Here is a 15043-nt window from a genome sequence, read left to right on the forward strand (position 1 = left end):
TGTTGAAAGAAGCACTCGGTTCCTTATTAAGGCGTAGATACAATATTTATTCCGTGTCTCCTGGGATGCTCCGCTCCGTCTATTGTCCTCCCATTCCTCAGTGCTGATGCTTAATTTTCAAAACTTCTATATTACCAAGGGACCTACGACATCAGCCGAGAAATACCCTGCAAGTACAAAATCCGTGCGCCAGCCCCGTCCGTGCAGAGGGGAGACGCTCGCGTTCCGCCAGCTTTCTGTGCCGTTTGCCTTTTACGCGCACAGCGAAAGGAGGATTTTTCCATTTTCTCTCGCTTTTCAGAGGATTTTAACACGAGTTTTATTATTCGACCCCGGAGCCAGAAAGAGAGGGAAGACAAACACGGGTTACTTTGGAGAAAGCACAATGTCAGCGACCTTCCCTGGGCTTGTCCACGACGCCGAGGTAATGAACTCCTTTTAATTGAAAAATACTTTGAATATGAGCAGGGCATTGTTGCCTTTAGATTGTTTTAAGTTATCGCATTAAGGCTTTGGAAGGATAAAAAGAGTGACAAATGAAGGGGCTAAAGCAGGCAGTCTTCCTAAAGCTACAGATAATTTTTATTTGTGAAGTGGGAGCAACTTGTGATTAGTGCATTTTGAGGCGGAACAGACTCTTCTCCACACGGCTTACCTCCCTCCGTCTGAGCGGCACCACTTTGCACCAGCGGCGCTAATAATAATAATATCTAACAGCATGCCTTTAAAACGCTGCGAGCAGAGTGACAGGCATGCCAAAGGGAGGGGAAAAATACCGACGGCTCCTGTTGCCGCGTCGCGTGGAAGTGACATCTCCTTCAGGTGGAGTAGCGTGAAAAAACGCTTTGAGTGTGTTTTGGAGAGTGTTTTTGGCGCAGAGCAGGGCTGATGCTAAACGACACCATGTCTTTATTGTCTCCTAGATACGTCACGACGGATCAAACAGCTACCGTCTCATGCAGCTCGGTTGCCTGGAGTCCGTGGCCAACTCTTCGGTCGCCTACTCGTCCTCCTCCCCGCTCACCTACCCGGCCCCGGCGGGGACGGAGTTCGCATCACCCTACTTTTCCGCCAACCATCAGTACACGCCCCTGCACCACCAGTCCTTCCACTACGAGTTCCAGCACTCACACCCGGTGGCCCCCGAGGCCTACGGGCTAAACTCGCTGCACTCGGGCCAGTACTACCAACAGCTGCATCACGGCGAGCCCGCGGACTTCATCAACCTCCACAGCGCGCGCTCGGCTCTCAAGTCCTCGTGTCTGGACGAGCAGCAGCGGCGGGAGCTCGGCTGCCTCGATGCCTACCGCCGCCATGACCTGTCTCTGATGACGTCACACGGCTCTCAGGCCTACGGCGTCGGCATGCACCATCCGGACCAGAGGCTGCTGCCCGCCGCCGGTCTGGGCCTACCTCCGCCCGCTGGCGACGACCTGCAGGTACCGGTCCCCATTTAGCTTCCCCGAACAACCAGGCCCCAGCCTAGCCCCGGCTCTAGCCCCGGCTCTAGCCCCTGCGCTTGGCCCGTTAAAGGCACACAAAGCCCATGTGAACCACCCCCTTTTGTTCGGCATTATTTCCAAAAATATTGAACAGCACCAGATGTCTAAGTCTGGTCGAAGTGTCAGTCTGGACGTTGACAGGCCACTATAGGGCTGTCCCGTCCCGCTGTGGACTAAATCTAAAACACATTCAGATAGATTTGTTGAGCACAAGCAAACGAGAGTGAACAGGGCGCAAGCTAAGCCCGTGTCAAGTGCGCACCAGCCCGTTTCTAAAGGTTAATTGACTAGAGTCTATTCAAGTCTTTGTCCAATCCGCTCTTTATTTCTGCACAAACACACGTGACCCAGACTTTACATAAATCTTGTGGATGTAAAGAAATGGCGAGATGAAGCGGAGCGCGGCTTGTGTGCGGTGTGTGTCCGCCTGAGACTGCGGTAAAGGCCGGATTAACGGATCGGGTTGCGGGTACAATAGGCCGCTCGAGCGCCACAAAGCACCGTAGTTTATCCAATTACAGACTTAACGTCAATCAACTTTGGGGCTTATGCAGCGACATCTGAGCGCTTTAAGACGCGGCTCTGGTTAAACACACGTTAACACACTCACTAATCACTTCAGCCGTTTATTTGTTTACTAACAAGCGTTAAGGGTGCAAGGATGACCATGTATTTTTGCTTCAGTCGCAAAATATATATATATATATATTTTAACAGCAAGTAGGCTACAATATGTTGGACTCCAAGGAAAATATTTATTATTTTCATTCTATACATATATGCAATGAAAAATAACCTATAAGAAAATCCAAAAGCATAAAATAGGCATTTTTATTTTGCGTATTAAAATAGGACAAAATAGGCCTATTGCATATTAGTATTAATTATACCATTATTATTATTATTATTATTATTATTATTATTATTATTATTGTTGTTGTTGTTATTATATTTAAAATTTGAAAAAATAGTTTAAAAAATCCTACATAAAATTCCTATTTATTATAATTATATTTATTTTAAATACATTTATTTTAAATTAGTAGGCAGAAGCCCCTAAGGCTATACGCCTGGTTCTATCCTTGGCAAATCCACCTTACATTTGTTGGTCTATTTCTATTCCGTATTTCCTTTTTTGAGCGCTGCTTAAAGACGCGCTAACGCAGATTTGATTAGCTATAGGCTTTATATTATAGTGAGAGGCGGTTGGAAAGCTCGGGTCTGGTCTCGGGTCTTGTGAGAAGACATGGGCGCGTGAACCTGTCCACAGGATGTCTGGACGTGGACATGGAACAGATGTGTCCACGGTCTCGTGCAGCCCGGGCGCATCTTTGAGCGCGTTAAAGAGATTTTCATGGTGAACAAAGGCAGCTGCCACACCTTTCCTGGGCGCGCGGATAATTCATGCAGGACCTCTGTGCGTTTTGTATATTGATTCTATAATCACTTTAGCTGCGGCCCCCGAAAGGAGCCGGGCCAGGGCTGCTTAAAAAGAGCTCCAACACGCTGCTTTTTACACTCGGTTTTAATCAGGGCTGCGTGGGCCAGGCCCAAGGCGCGCACGAGGGATTAACTGTTTTCTGAATAAAAAGCGTGTGTTCTCTCTCTTGATGACATTGTTGATATGGTCTGATTCTGGAGCAAGATGGCGGCGCAAACAGGTTTTTACGCACAGCCACAGTACCATATATTTCTATAGTGACTGACTGCAGTAGGTCCCAACAGGTTGCTCGTTGCTACACTTCTTGTGGACACTTCCCTGTTTTCTTCTCAGAGCGGGTGAGGCCTGCTGCGCCATCGCCTGCAGCTTTTCAAATTAGACTCGTTTCTGCTCCAGCCGTGAGGCGCATCCTTTATTTTCACTGTGCCCTCGATATTCCTCAAAGCCCTTTAAGTGATCTGCACTTTCGAACAAAAAAGGCGATACTAGAAACTGTTCTGAGGACTAGGGGCACAGTGAGTGATAGAAGGGAGCTGCTCCATGAAATTAAAGAATATAAATAAGAAAGGTAGGCTATAGTTTACAATATCTATCAGGCTGGTGGATTAGGAGTTTTTGTCGCTGGAGAAGTTAAACTGGGAAAATTTTGATTCGCTGTCGCAAATGCTTATCAATACTCAGGACTCATTTAGTTTGCACGATATTAAGCAAGGACATTTTCAAATAGCAGAATAGTTGGTTTTAAAAGACCTAATGCCTTTTTAATTACTGTGTGTATAAATGAGTTGGTACTTCAATTTAAAAACACATTATAAGTTAACCTTTAACAGTTTGTACTCAGCAAAGCTTGTGTTCTCATATTTCCTCCACATATTACATAGGAATGCACTTATTGGCTGCAAATCAGATTCACTTCTCAAAAATGGCAGCTTGAAGCACATGCAAAAAATATAGTTGCGTGTCTCGATTAAAATTACTCAGTTGTTGTTAATAGAATTATTAGGATTTATTTGAATTTTGCGATATATGTTGTTGTCATACTTTGGTTTGACCTGTTCTGTGTATTATTTTATTGGATGCTATTGCATACATTTTTATTATTATTAATTACTTTTCCATAACACTAAATAAATTGGAGAAATTAGAGAAACAGTATTTTTTATAATGCATTAGGAAGAAATGTTGAAAAATTAAAATTAACATTGAAAAAATCTGCTTACAGTGAATGCAACACAAGTCAGAAGTATAATTTTTGTCTTTTCACTAAACCACTTTCTTTCACTTGTTACCAATGACTTTGTTGGTCTCCACAGGGCTCGGTGGAGGCGCAGTGTGGACTGGTACTCAACGGCCAGGGAGGGGTCATCCGCAGAGGTAAGCCCCGCCCCCTCCCCTACCTCCTGCCCTCTTCGCCCAATCACACCCACACCTCCTCTCACCTTTACTCTCGACAAAACATAGACAAACTGAGCCACACAGCCCTGAAAACACGCTGCTGTCTCCTGTCAACATGTTACAAGACTAGCACCGGGCCCTCCGCTTCTCCTCGTCCTCCCAGAAAAACCCACTGTCACTCATTTAGGCACTCGGCTCCACACGATGTCACCCGTGTCAGCAGTTTTGTGGCAGTCGTGTTAGCAGCCTGTATATCGGAGTTTACATTAGCGCCAACATTTCCTGCTTTTGAAGTGGAAAACCTGTAGGCAATGCACTGTCTCTCCACTGAGCAGGCAAAACAGCAGGCACGGTCTGATGGAATATTTATGCTACTTAGAAGGGCACACAATTGATCGGGTACACAAACATTGTTCTTGATTATTGTATGACATTAAAATTACAACAGAAGCATGTGCTATTAAAGAGTATGGTGTATGACTAATGCAAGACTTTAGGAAACACCTGAGGAGAACACTTTAAAATGACTGAGAGATTTAGTCAAAATATGAACGTGAAACTAACAGCAACTGCTGGTACTAGATGATGAATTGAACAGCAGTAGTTTTATATAAAGGGAAAAATAGTGCATGTTTAATATTGGTATAACTGCAGCAAAAAGCCATTTGACCAAACAGAAAACTAGTCTTACATGACCCTGATCTATAAAACAGTCATTCATTGACTGTTTTTCAGCAGCTCAAATCAAACAAAGGGGAGAGAGGGAAAGTGAATCATTATTACTGAGGAAAACAGACCTGTGGCAGCCTATGTTTATGTTCCCAGTGTTACTGTGCAGTGCAGAAGACATGTGAGCCAGGCTCATAATACTGTGGAACAGTGTGTCCTTGGTAAGTCTCTGTTATATGCACATATGTGAGTGCTCCAGTGTTAGAGCGCACAGCCAAGAGGCACCCAGGCACTCAGGACTGCCATGTCTGTGTACAGAGGAAGACTCTGTCTGTGCAGAGGAAGCCTTTGCTTGTGCAGGGAAAGACAGTGTGTACAGAGGAAGACTATGTCTGTGTACAAAGAAAGACTGTGCAGAGGAAGACGCTGTCTGTGCAGAGGAAGACTTTGTCGGTGTACAGAGGAAGACACTGTCTGTGCAGAGAAGGACTGTCTGTGTGTAAAACACTGTGTCTGTGCAAGGGAGAAGAGGAGGATTCTGTCTGTGCAGAGGACTGTCTCTGTATATAAGGTTGTGCTCAGTACAGAGGGGAAGGCAGTGTCTCTGTGTCTCTGGTTGTGTCTCTGTGCAGAGGGGAGGCTGTGTCTGTGTAAAAGGTTGTCTCTATGTACACAGGGGAAGGCACTCTCTCTGTGTAGAGGAAGACTGTGTCTGTGTAGAGGAAGACTATGTCTGTGTTGTTGTGTAAAACATTGTGTCTCTGTGTAGAGGGGAAGGCAGTGTCTCTGTGCTGAGAGGAAGGCAGTGTCTCTGTGCAAAGGGGAAGGCAGGGTCTCAGGTTTAATTTTTCATCAGCACCGGTTGGTGTTGGGGCTTTTCTCTCGGATTGACGCGGGAATCCCTGCGCTATCACTTTCGGTTAATGGTGCGCCGTATTTGGCCCTGAGCTCAGCCGCTGCAACCATCACAACCAATAATCTTTGCTTTACCTCCCGCTCGCGTATCGATAGCTTCTCTCGCCTCGGGCGCACGCTTTGATATGCTAATGCCGCGCGGGGCCGGATTCAGCCGAGATCATATTAATGTTGTTCTTTCTGACTGCGGCTTTGGCGCCATGAATATTCACACAACCTTTTTCAAAAGAAAATCACTCAAGAAACGCGGATCCTACTTAGGAGGAGTCGTCTGTGTTTTAATCAGGCTGCTCTGGCTCTTCCTCTGGAGCTCAGTGATGTGTCAGGCGCGCTCCCGCCCGCACCTCCTGTGCACACGCCTCTGTCTTCTCTGTCAAGACATTGCAGCTTTTTAGGAGCTCTAAACATTGTTGTTAAAATATGAGGAGGATGACATTTGGCCCGTGTCTCTTTTTCTTTAATTTTCATGGCAAACTGGTAAAAGGCGCTTGATTCGGCGTGTGATCCGCCCGCCGCTCGCGCCGCAGCCCCAGGCTACTCTCCGTTGCTTAAATACCGTTATCGCCTCTGGGCCCGCGTGCTCCACTGACTGCACTACCGGCAATAGCTCTTTTCGATTGCCCTTGGCAACATAAAATACAAACTACTTTGAATCAAAACATTTTTAGGGGAATTAATGTGATGTGAACCCACAGCTTTGAGAAGCGCGCGCCCTGTCAGTGTGCGTGAGGCTGACAGACAAGCCGGGCCTGTTTCGTCACTAGCAGACGGACTGAGCACGTGCAGAACACGCTACACTTCCTCACTCTGGGTCAGGATCAGAGATAACAGAGGGCAGTAGTTCATCAGGCCTGTGCCGGCTGATCCTGATAACAACAACACTCTATCCAGGATTATCACATAGACCAAGCACTAGCTCTGAGAGGCAGACAATGAACAGGCAAAACCACCATAGTTTTAGGTATATGGGGCATTAGTGTGTCCTCACAGAGCTTCAGTGGAGCTGCTGGTCAGACTTTGAGCTCCAGCTCATTTGGAGAACAGAAGGAAACAGAGCTCTTGTGCTGAATTATAGATATGTGGCAGACAGAGCTGCAGTTGGCCATGGCAGAGAGCGGCCATGTTGTCCCATAGGACACCCTCATGCTGCAGCCTCAGCTCAATGCTCTTCAACCTGAACCTGCTCATTCCATCAGTGTAACAAAGCACCACACCAGCTCAGGATAAGGTTTAATAAAATCATTACAAAAAACATAAACGAAAAATATGATATATCTGTAACTTTCATTTTGTACGACTATAAAGGGAAAAAAATCTCTCTCTGTCTCTCTCTCGCTATATATATGTGTATATATATATATATATGCATGACCGTTGCGTATTGTTGCATTGCAAATGCAATGCATCACGTAAGCACTCCACTAATGAGAGGTCAAAAGTGTGTTAACTACACAGCATTGTAGAAGTGAATGAGGGATAGGACTCGATAGGTTCTCTGGTATACCTACTTGTTTTGAGCACCAGTATAAGGTACTGATTTCTGTACATATATTTCTTTTGTGTATTGTATTGTAATTTACCTTGTACATACATGTTGCTCAAACAAATAAACTAAATTAAACAGAGTTCACTCTGCTATATTTTACAGCGCATCACATAAACTTGCAGGTTGGGACTACAAGATTATTCCTGTTTGAGTCCACTTGTACACACAATACAGAAATTATCAGTAATAGTAAAATCACATAATCCCCAAATGCAAGACAACCGTGTTGTCTTCAACGTATTTTCATATGAAGAATCTGCTCTCATGGTCTGTAGTGCAGTGTAGAGTGATCATGTATAAACAACATTATCAATACGTTCCTTGGTGGAAAGAATATGAAGTATGTATGCATGTTTTATATATTGTTGAGAGTTTTTAGCCCTCTAAACAATAATGACAATGGCATTATACAAACTAACATGAATTCTACATTTTGTTTGTGCAGGGGGCACGTGTGTAGTGAATCCCACAGACCTGTTCTGCTCTGTCCCGGGTCGTCTGTCTCTACTCAGCTCCACATCGAAATATAAAGTGACCATCGCTGAGGTCAAGAGACGCCTGTCCCCTCCAGAGTGCCTCAACGCCTCCTTACTGGGGGGCATCCTGCGCAGGTCAGTCCACGCACACCTGCAAGTAAAACAAGTCTTGCTTAGAGATGTACTGCTTTTGTAGATATGTGATTTTGATATCATTGATGCTTAGTTTAATTTAGTTTTTAGTTTTAATTTAGTCGTGATCTCATCTTTCAAACATTTTGATTGAGGTTAATTTTTGTTACAGACAGTGCACAGTGTGTTAAGGGTGGGCGGTATGATTTGATCTCAATTAAAACTGTATTAATCGCACTGCTCTTATTACGGTATTTCATACTAAAAATCATGCCATTGATCACATAATGTATTGTACATCACTATTGTGGAATATATAGCTCCGAAGAGACAATTTTGTAGAGAAAGATTTGAATACTTAATTCAAATCTTTAAAATCTGAAAGCAAAAGTAAAAATCTCAACACAATAGGTGTTTTTTTGTCTCTGGAGATGTTTCTCTTGCGCAGTGTTCGGAAAAATACTTTGAAAATATATGTAGTTACAGAATAATGAATACCTGCATTAAAATGTATTTTGTAAGGTATTCTGTTTAATGGCGGTCCACTTTATGTGGAAAACTTTCACTTTAAATTGCTTTATATTATGAACTAAAAACTCAATGTAGAATTAAAAGAGTTTTATGTTACTTACTCTGTTTGTTATGCACGGATTTAGACAATAGACAATTAAAAGGTATTTGGAAAATTTCAAAATCACAAAAATCACAAATTCCAAAACAGCACATAAATTACTACACATTTTTATAGACATTGGCCCAGCCACTGCACTTACTGGCTCAATACAACTTTGAAGTAGATAACAGTAAATATTGGTGTTTGCTGTCTATAATATCATTGCAATGCCATGAGATGAAACACGGAGCATAGTCCAATCAGATCCATAAAAATGATTGTAGGAAAAGGAGGCCACCATAACCCAGAGGGCCAGAGGGAGGAGAGGCCGAGCCAAGGCGCGCCAGATCAGACGAAAAGCAGGAACGCACGGGTTGCCAGATCTGTATTATTGATGAGATGGAGAGAGAAGGGGGAAGCGGGATGAGGAGCACAGAGAATATGGCGTGTTGTAAGAAGAATCAACAATGAAATATAAATAGTGAGAGTCAGAATTTGGTTTGATTAAGATTTGGAAATTTTGTTATAGAATTAGAGTGTAAGTGGCACAGGAGGTTAGGTACAGTCACCCACTAACCAAATGGTTGCTGATGATTCTCACGCAGATGTAGTGCATACTGTTTTTGTGTCCTGGGGCAAGACACCACATGGCATCCTCGTGCTACACTATGTGACTGAGACTATAGGGCATCTGGTGTAAACTTTGCCAAATTGATTTCATCCAAATAAGTAGTTAATACATAGGAAATAATATTGAATTAATTTTAAATTTTACAACAATATGTGATGCAAAAATAAAATCAAAAACTAGAAATAAAAATGAGCTTTGTGATATAACTGTACATATGTTTAGCCTTATTATAGAAGAACCAGCATTTCAAAAGTGTCATAAGTAACATTTTAAGCTGTTTTCTAAAATAGCACATGGCACTTTGGGTAGAGAAAGATAAATAATATGAGTGACACTAAAGACGGAAACTCTGGGGGAACAGACTTCAAAAATATAACATGATTTAATTGGTTTGATTTTGTCTTTGAAACAAAATCTATATTAGTTTTAATTAGGCACACTGTTTTTGGGAGTTTCAAGTAACAACAATGATCGTGGTGTTGTTTCATGTGATCCAACGTTATACTATGATGAATTAATTAGATTGGTAAACTGCCATTTGTGTCCTTGGGCAAGACATACTCTGCAGATTTGTGATTGTGGCTATGTGATTTATAATAATTGAACTTTATTGTTTTGTTTTTACACAGAGCAAAGTCTAAAAATGGCGGCCGGTGTCTTCGAGAGAAATTAGATCGCTTAGGACTCAATCTTCCAGCAGGACGGAGGAAAGCTGCTAATGTCACGCTACTCACATCTTTAGTGGAAGGTAAAACATTTATTTAAGATGATTAAAATGTAGTTTAGGTCTGAATAGATATGTATTGTTCAATGGTGGTCCAATCAGAGTACTGTATTCTGAATGCTTAGATAACTTTTACTTTAAAGTTGCTTTATATTACGAGCTAAAAACGCAATGTAGGATCAAAACAAATTTATGTTGGTTACACCATTTGTTATGCATGTATTTACCACTAATTTAAACAATAGACAATGTTCTGGGTCTATTAAAGGTATCTGCAAAAATGCCAAAATCAGCAAAATGACAAATTCCAAAATAGTACATGAATTACTACACATTTTGTACATTGACATTGGCCCAAACACTGCACTTATTGATTCAATATAACTTGGAAGTACATAGCATTAAATACTGGGTATAGTCCACATAGTCACATCTTTAGTAAAAGGTAAACATTTATTTAAGATTTTTTTAGCAATAGAGTGAAAATAAAAATGTAGTTTAGGTCTAAATAGTTGTGTTCAAGAATAATAACACCATTTGGAATTGTGAAGAAAATTATATATGCTGACAAAGAAGATGCTGAGCCTATTTTTGCCAGTAATTACAAAGATATTAACCATAAATCAGGTCAACAATTCTGCAATTTGACAATTTAACAGCAAATTACATATATCGTCATGTAAAAGCAACCTCTTAATATAAAATGATTTCTGTTGTCCCATATATTGAGTCCATTGTGTTTGTGTTACAGGAGAAGCGCTTCACCTGGCAAGGGACTTTGGCTACACATGTGAGACAGAATTTCCCAGTAAAGCAGTGGGCGAACATTTGGCACGACAGCATAATGAGCCTAAAGAAACAAGTGCGCGCAAGAAAATGGTCCTAGCCACAAAGTAAGAGCAAAACTGATTTTATGTGTATGTATCTTTTACAAAATCTTAACTTGTCTTTTCTAATTCAACTTTGATCCAATGGACTATTTGCCAAAAATTAAGTTCTAAGTTCTAAAACTGTGGCTTGAGTCCAACTGTAAGCATGCAATACTGTGGTTGTGTCTTTGAGTAAAGCTAATTATTTATCTTCCCAAGCTATTTCATTTTGCATATCTACTTTTGTAATATTAAACTTGATTATTGCATATTCTATCTAGTCTTTCAAATTTGTGCGGATAGGAATGTAATTATGATTTTTCAGATTACAATAGTAAGAACTAAAAAATTAATTGTGACTATTTTAAAAGCATAATAAAATCAGTTCAGTTCAATCTACACTCCAAAAACTCAAACCTAAGTGATGTGTTACTGGCTTTTTATGTTGCTGAAAAGTTGTAAAATGTTGTAAAATGTTGTAAAAAGTTACCGATACGATACATAGACCACAATAAGATACTTATCTCGGTACAGTGGCACTTTTGATTCGATATATTTCAAATCAATTTGATACGGTTCCATAAAAAATAAAAAAGGATAATTCGTGGCTGTGATACTAAAAGTTTTTGTTGACCCACTTCTTATGCAAAGTTCATATGAAACACATGAAAATGTCAAATGTGTCACATAAATGAGTTTCCTTCCTCTAAACAAACAACAAAACTGTAGCGCTGTAACAAAATAATTGAGTAAAATATACCAAAAATTACTCTTGGTGATGCATCGATACAGCAACCCACGATATCGATACTGTATCGTCACATTAAATCATATGATATATCGATATTTCAATATTTTTGCACACCCCTAAACGTGATATTTTTATAGTACAACCAAGCAACAAAATTATGCATTATAAAAACCTTACAGCTGTTCAGTTTGCTGTGGACAGATGGTAACCCCTGCCTCTCTCCCCTTCTCTCTCTCAGGCAGATCTGTAAAGAGTTCCAGGACTTGTTGAGCCAAGACCGGTCTCCTCTGGGCTCCTCACGACCCACCCCCATCCTGGACCTGGACATCCAGAGACACCTCACACACTTTAGGTAAATGCATGCCCACATCTTTGCTGCTATAAATTAGGGGAAGGCATTTTTAATTGCGCTTTTGCTGACGCGTGTTGCGATTGTGATTAGATTCAATTGTTTTCAGAGTGCATGTGTAGACAACTCCAAGAGCGTTATCATTTAAGTCAATACTGATAAACCAATAGAAGAAGAATCCTGTGCATTTCAGAGCATGATTGTAGAGGTCTAAACTATAGGTACAAGAAGAATTTTCTATAAAAAGACAAGATGTTTTGTTATTTGTAGAGGATATTCAAATTCAGTTCAAACTTAAAGACTGAAGCAGTTGCCTGATTTTAGATGCACTCACAATGCTTTAGGCCAATAAAACAGGAAAAAAGGTAATGTGCACATTTTTTATGCAAATTCAAAGGGTTATAGTAACAGAAATGCTCAGGTTTAACATAGAGTTTCCTTTTAGATGTTTCTTCTTATAAATTCACAACGTAATCAGTAGCAGCAACCAATAGAGTCACACACTGCTGCTACAAACATGGCAGATTTATTGATAACTTTAACTCTTGATCCTGGGCTCTATACATTCTCAATTCACTGGTCTTATATAATGCTAATCAATAGAAGTTTCATGTACATAGACCTGTCACGATAGCAAATTTTGAAGAAGTTATTCAGACTTTTACAGGTCAGATCTTATCACATATTCACAAAATGACCAAAAATCTCCCAGTATTGCAGAGAAATTGTACACACGATAAATACTGACCCCCAAAATACGATAAGTTGATATAGTAATAATCGTGACAGGCCTACTTGTAGCACCTAGGGACCGTTCTGCTGGTTTTGAGTAAGATTCATCGTTAGGAGTCTCGAGTACTGGCCTATCACAGAGACAACATGCAGGTACCAAACAGAAGGAACATACTCGGACTGGGAATCGAACCTGCAACCTCCGAGCTATGCAGCGAGAGTCTTAACTGCTCCTGTTTCCCCTTAACTTGTGGTTGTGCAATTTGTGATTTGGCAGTCATTTGGGATGAGGAGGAGGAAGGAGAGGCTTGTTAACAGAAATGTCACATCTATGGCATCATCTATTCTACTGCAGCATATAATACCGTGTTTTTCCTCTATTTTTATTTTTTTATTTTATTTTTTCAGTAGAGAAACAATGTGTTAGTGGGTGCATAAGCAGCAATGACAAGTACAACCACACTTCCTTCCACCTCCTGGCTGTGCAAATAGGCTCGAGATGGACCATGGTAGCCCAGCAAGAGTCCACTGTAGGGTCAGACAAGGCAGGGTATGCACTAATAGACAGTCTGTATCAATCGTATAAGGAGGGATGAGGTAAGAAGTAGTTGTTGTACTTGTTGGATTTTGAACTTTGTGGGGGAGAGAATACCGAACCAAACGGACACTGTTTGCAAGTGTGTTGGCAAATATTACAGTGAGAATTTTGTAGTTAACTTTCAATATTACATAATGCGGGCAACTGTTGTGTTTTTAACTTTGCTTGTCATTGTGAGGTTAAAGCCGGTTTTAGAGCAATTACTGTGACTAAGAACTATTGCTGATCCCTTCATTGCGCAACCAACTTTTACAGACTCTTGATGTGAAGTTGGTGGTAGCTGGAAATCAGATTGAGTAACGCTATATAACGTTAACGCATTATGTGATTTAAAGCGTCCGTGTAACAATGTTGTTTCCTCATCACAAACAGACCTGGAGTTGTGTTTTGTTTCATTCACACATGTTTAACATACAAACCTGGCATATTTAGGTTGAATATTCTCTCAGATGGAAAACACTGTTCCACCTTGTAATACAGGAAGCGCTCCACTGTGTTTTTAAACTCCATACCCCTTCACTACAATTGTTTGAATAATTTCAGCCCTAGAATTGCCAATCTCTACTAAACAAAAGTTAAAAGGAGACGTTAACTTGAAAACTATCGCGTCATGACGTCACAAGGTGGAACAGAGCATTTTGAGGTTTGGAAATGTAGACAGACTAATAATAAATGTTCCTCAAACATGCATGAATGAAACAAAACACAACTCCAGCTCCAATTCCAACATCATAACAAGGCTTAAAGCTCACAAGAGTCAATTTTGTGTAATATCAGACCTTTAACAATCTCAAAATCTCATAATTCCTTTTTACAGTGTATTTATTTTTTACTTTTTTACAGTGTTGTGGAGCCTGTAATGTATAGAAATTGTTCCATTACTACAGAAATTTAAGACTTCTTTATGTTGTCAATATAGGAAAGAAGCAAAGGATCATGGTCTTTGTAGTGCTCTATTTAAATGCATTTTAGATCCAGGAGCTTAAATGTCACTATATCATTAAAAAGTCAATTATGTGTCAAAATGGAAAGCAGATTTTGATCATTTTTTTGGGGAAATAAAACTCAATTATGTTTTTATACAAAGGCAGTCCTCAACATAAGCAAAGAAATATGGAAATCTATAATTCCTGTTTTAATTTTGTATGTGCCATAACATCTGCTTGCCACTATTAATACACCCCTCTCCCCCACAGTCTTATCACTCATGGTTTCGGCACTCCGGCTGTGTGCGCGGCTCTCAGCACCTTCCAAACTGTGCTAAGCGAGATGCTAAACTACCTGGACAAAAACTCCGGCAACGGCAAAACCAGCCAGTCCACCACCGAGCAGATCAACAGCGGGAACACAGAAAAATCACAACTCCGGAAAGCTGCAGCTGACAACCCAAAAGACGGAAAAACAGAAAAGACTGAGTAGCATCTGTGTGCCTTGGAGCGCTGCGTTTAACAGGAGAGCCAGTGTGTGTATGTGTGAGTGTGTGAGTGTAAGAGAGAGAGGTTTTATAAGTTATATTTGTTATTTATTATTTTATTGTTAAGTTATTACGAGCTGTGTTAGGGGGTCAACAAATGAATATGTTGTGAATTATGTTTCAGTAGTTCAATGAAAAGTATAACATATATACAGATTTTTGGGGGTGAGACAAACTTAATATGGTTTGTTTTATGTCAGATGCCTTACCGGGTGTCTCAGTTGTT

At 40.9% G+C, this 15043-nt stretch overlaps 1 protein-coding gene across 1 annotated transcript; it reads left to right on the plus strand.

Moving 5' to 3' along the window:
* Positions 1-385: 385 nt before the first annotated feature.
* On the plus strand, positions 386-14762 carry tfap2d (transcription factor AP-2 delta (activating enhancer binding protein 2 delta)). Its single transcript, XM_020920092.2, has 8 exons — positions 386-424; positions 924-1439; positions 4257-4317; positions 7914-8079; positions 9950-10068; positions 10796-10937; positions 11903-12016; positions 14540-14762. Exons 1-8 carry the CDS (start codon positions 386-388, stop codon positions 14760-14762), a joined length of 1380 nt encoding a protein of 459 aa, XP_020775751.1.
* Positions 14763-15043: the final 281 nt, after the last annotated feature.

This window comes from Boleophthalmus pectinirostris, unplaced genomic scaffold (assembly GCF_026225935.1).
Source record: "Boleophthalmus pectinirostris isolate CB_2022bp ecotype Guang Dong unplaced genomic scaffold, ASM2622593v1 HiC_scaffold_13, whole genome shotgun sequence".
NCBI lineage: Eukaryota > Metazoa > Chordata > Actinopteri > Gobiiformes > Gobiidae > Boleophthalmus > Boleophthalmus pectinirostris.

What these genes read in the sequence shown, in the direction of transcription:
- tfap2d (XM_020920092.2), top strand. Translation starts at nt 386, where the DNA reads ATGTCAGCGACCTTCCCTGGGCTTGTCCACGACGCCGAG. An exon ending in GGGAGGGGTCATCCGCAGAG is followed by an intron (nt 4,318 to 7,913) that starts GTAAGCCCCGCC and finishes TTGTTTGTGCAG; the next exon opens with GGGGCACGTGTGTAGTGAAT. An exon ending in AAAATGGTCCTAGCCACAAA is followed by an intron (nt 10,938 to 11,902) that starts GTAAGAGCAAAA and finishes TCTCTCTCTCAG; the next exon opens with GCAGATCTGTAAAGAGTTCC.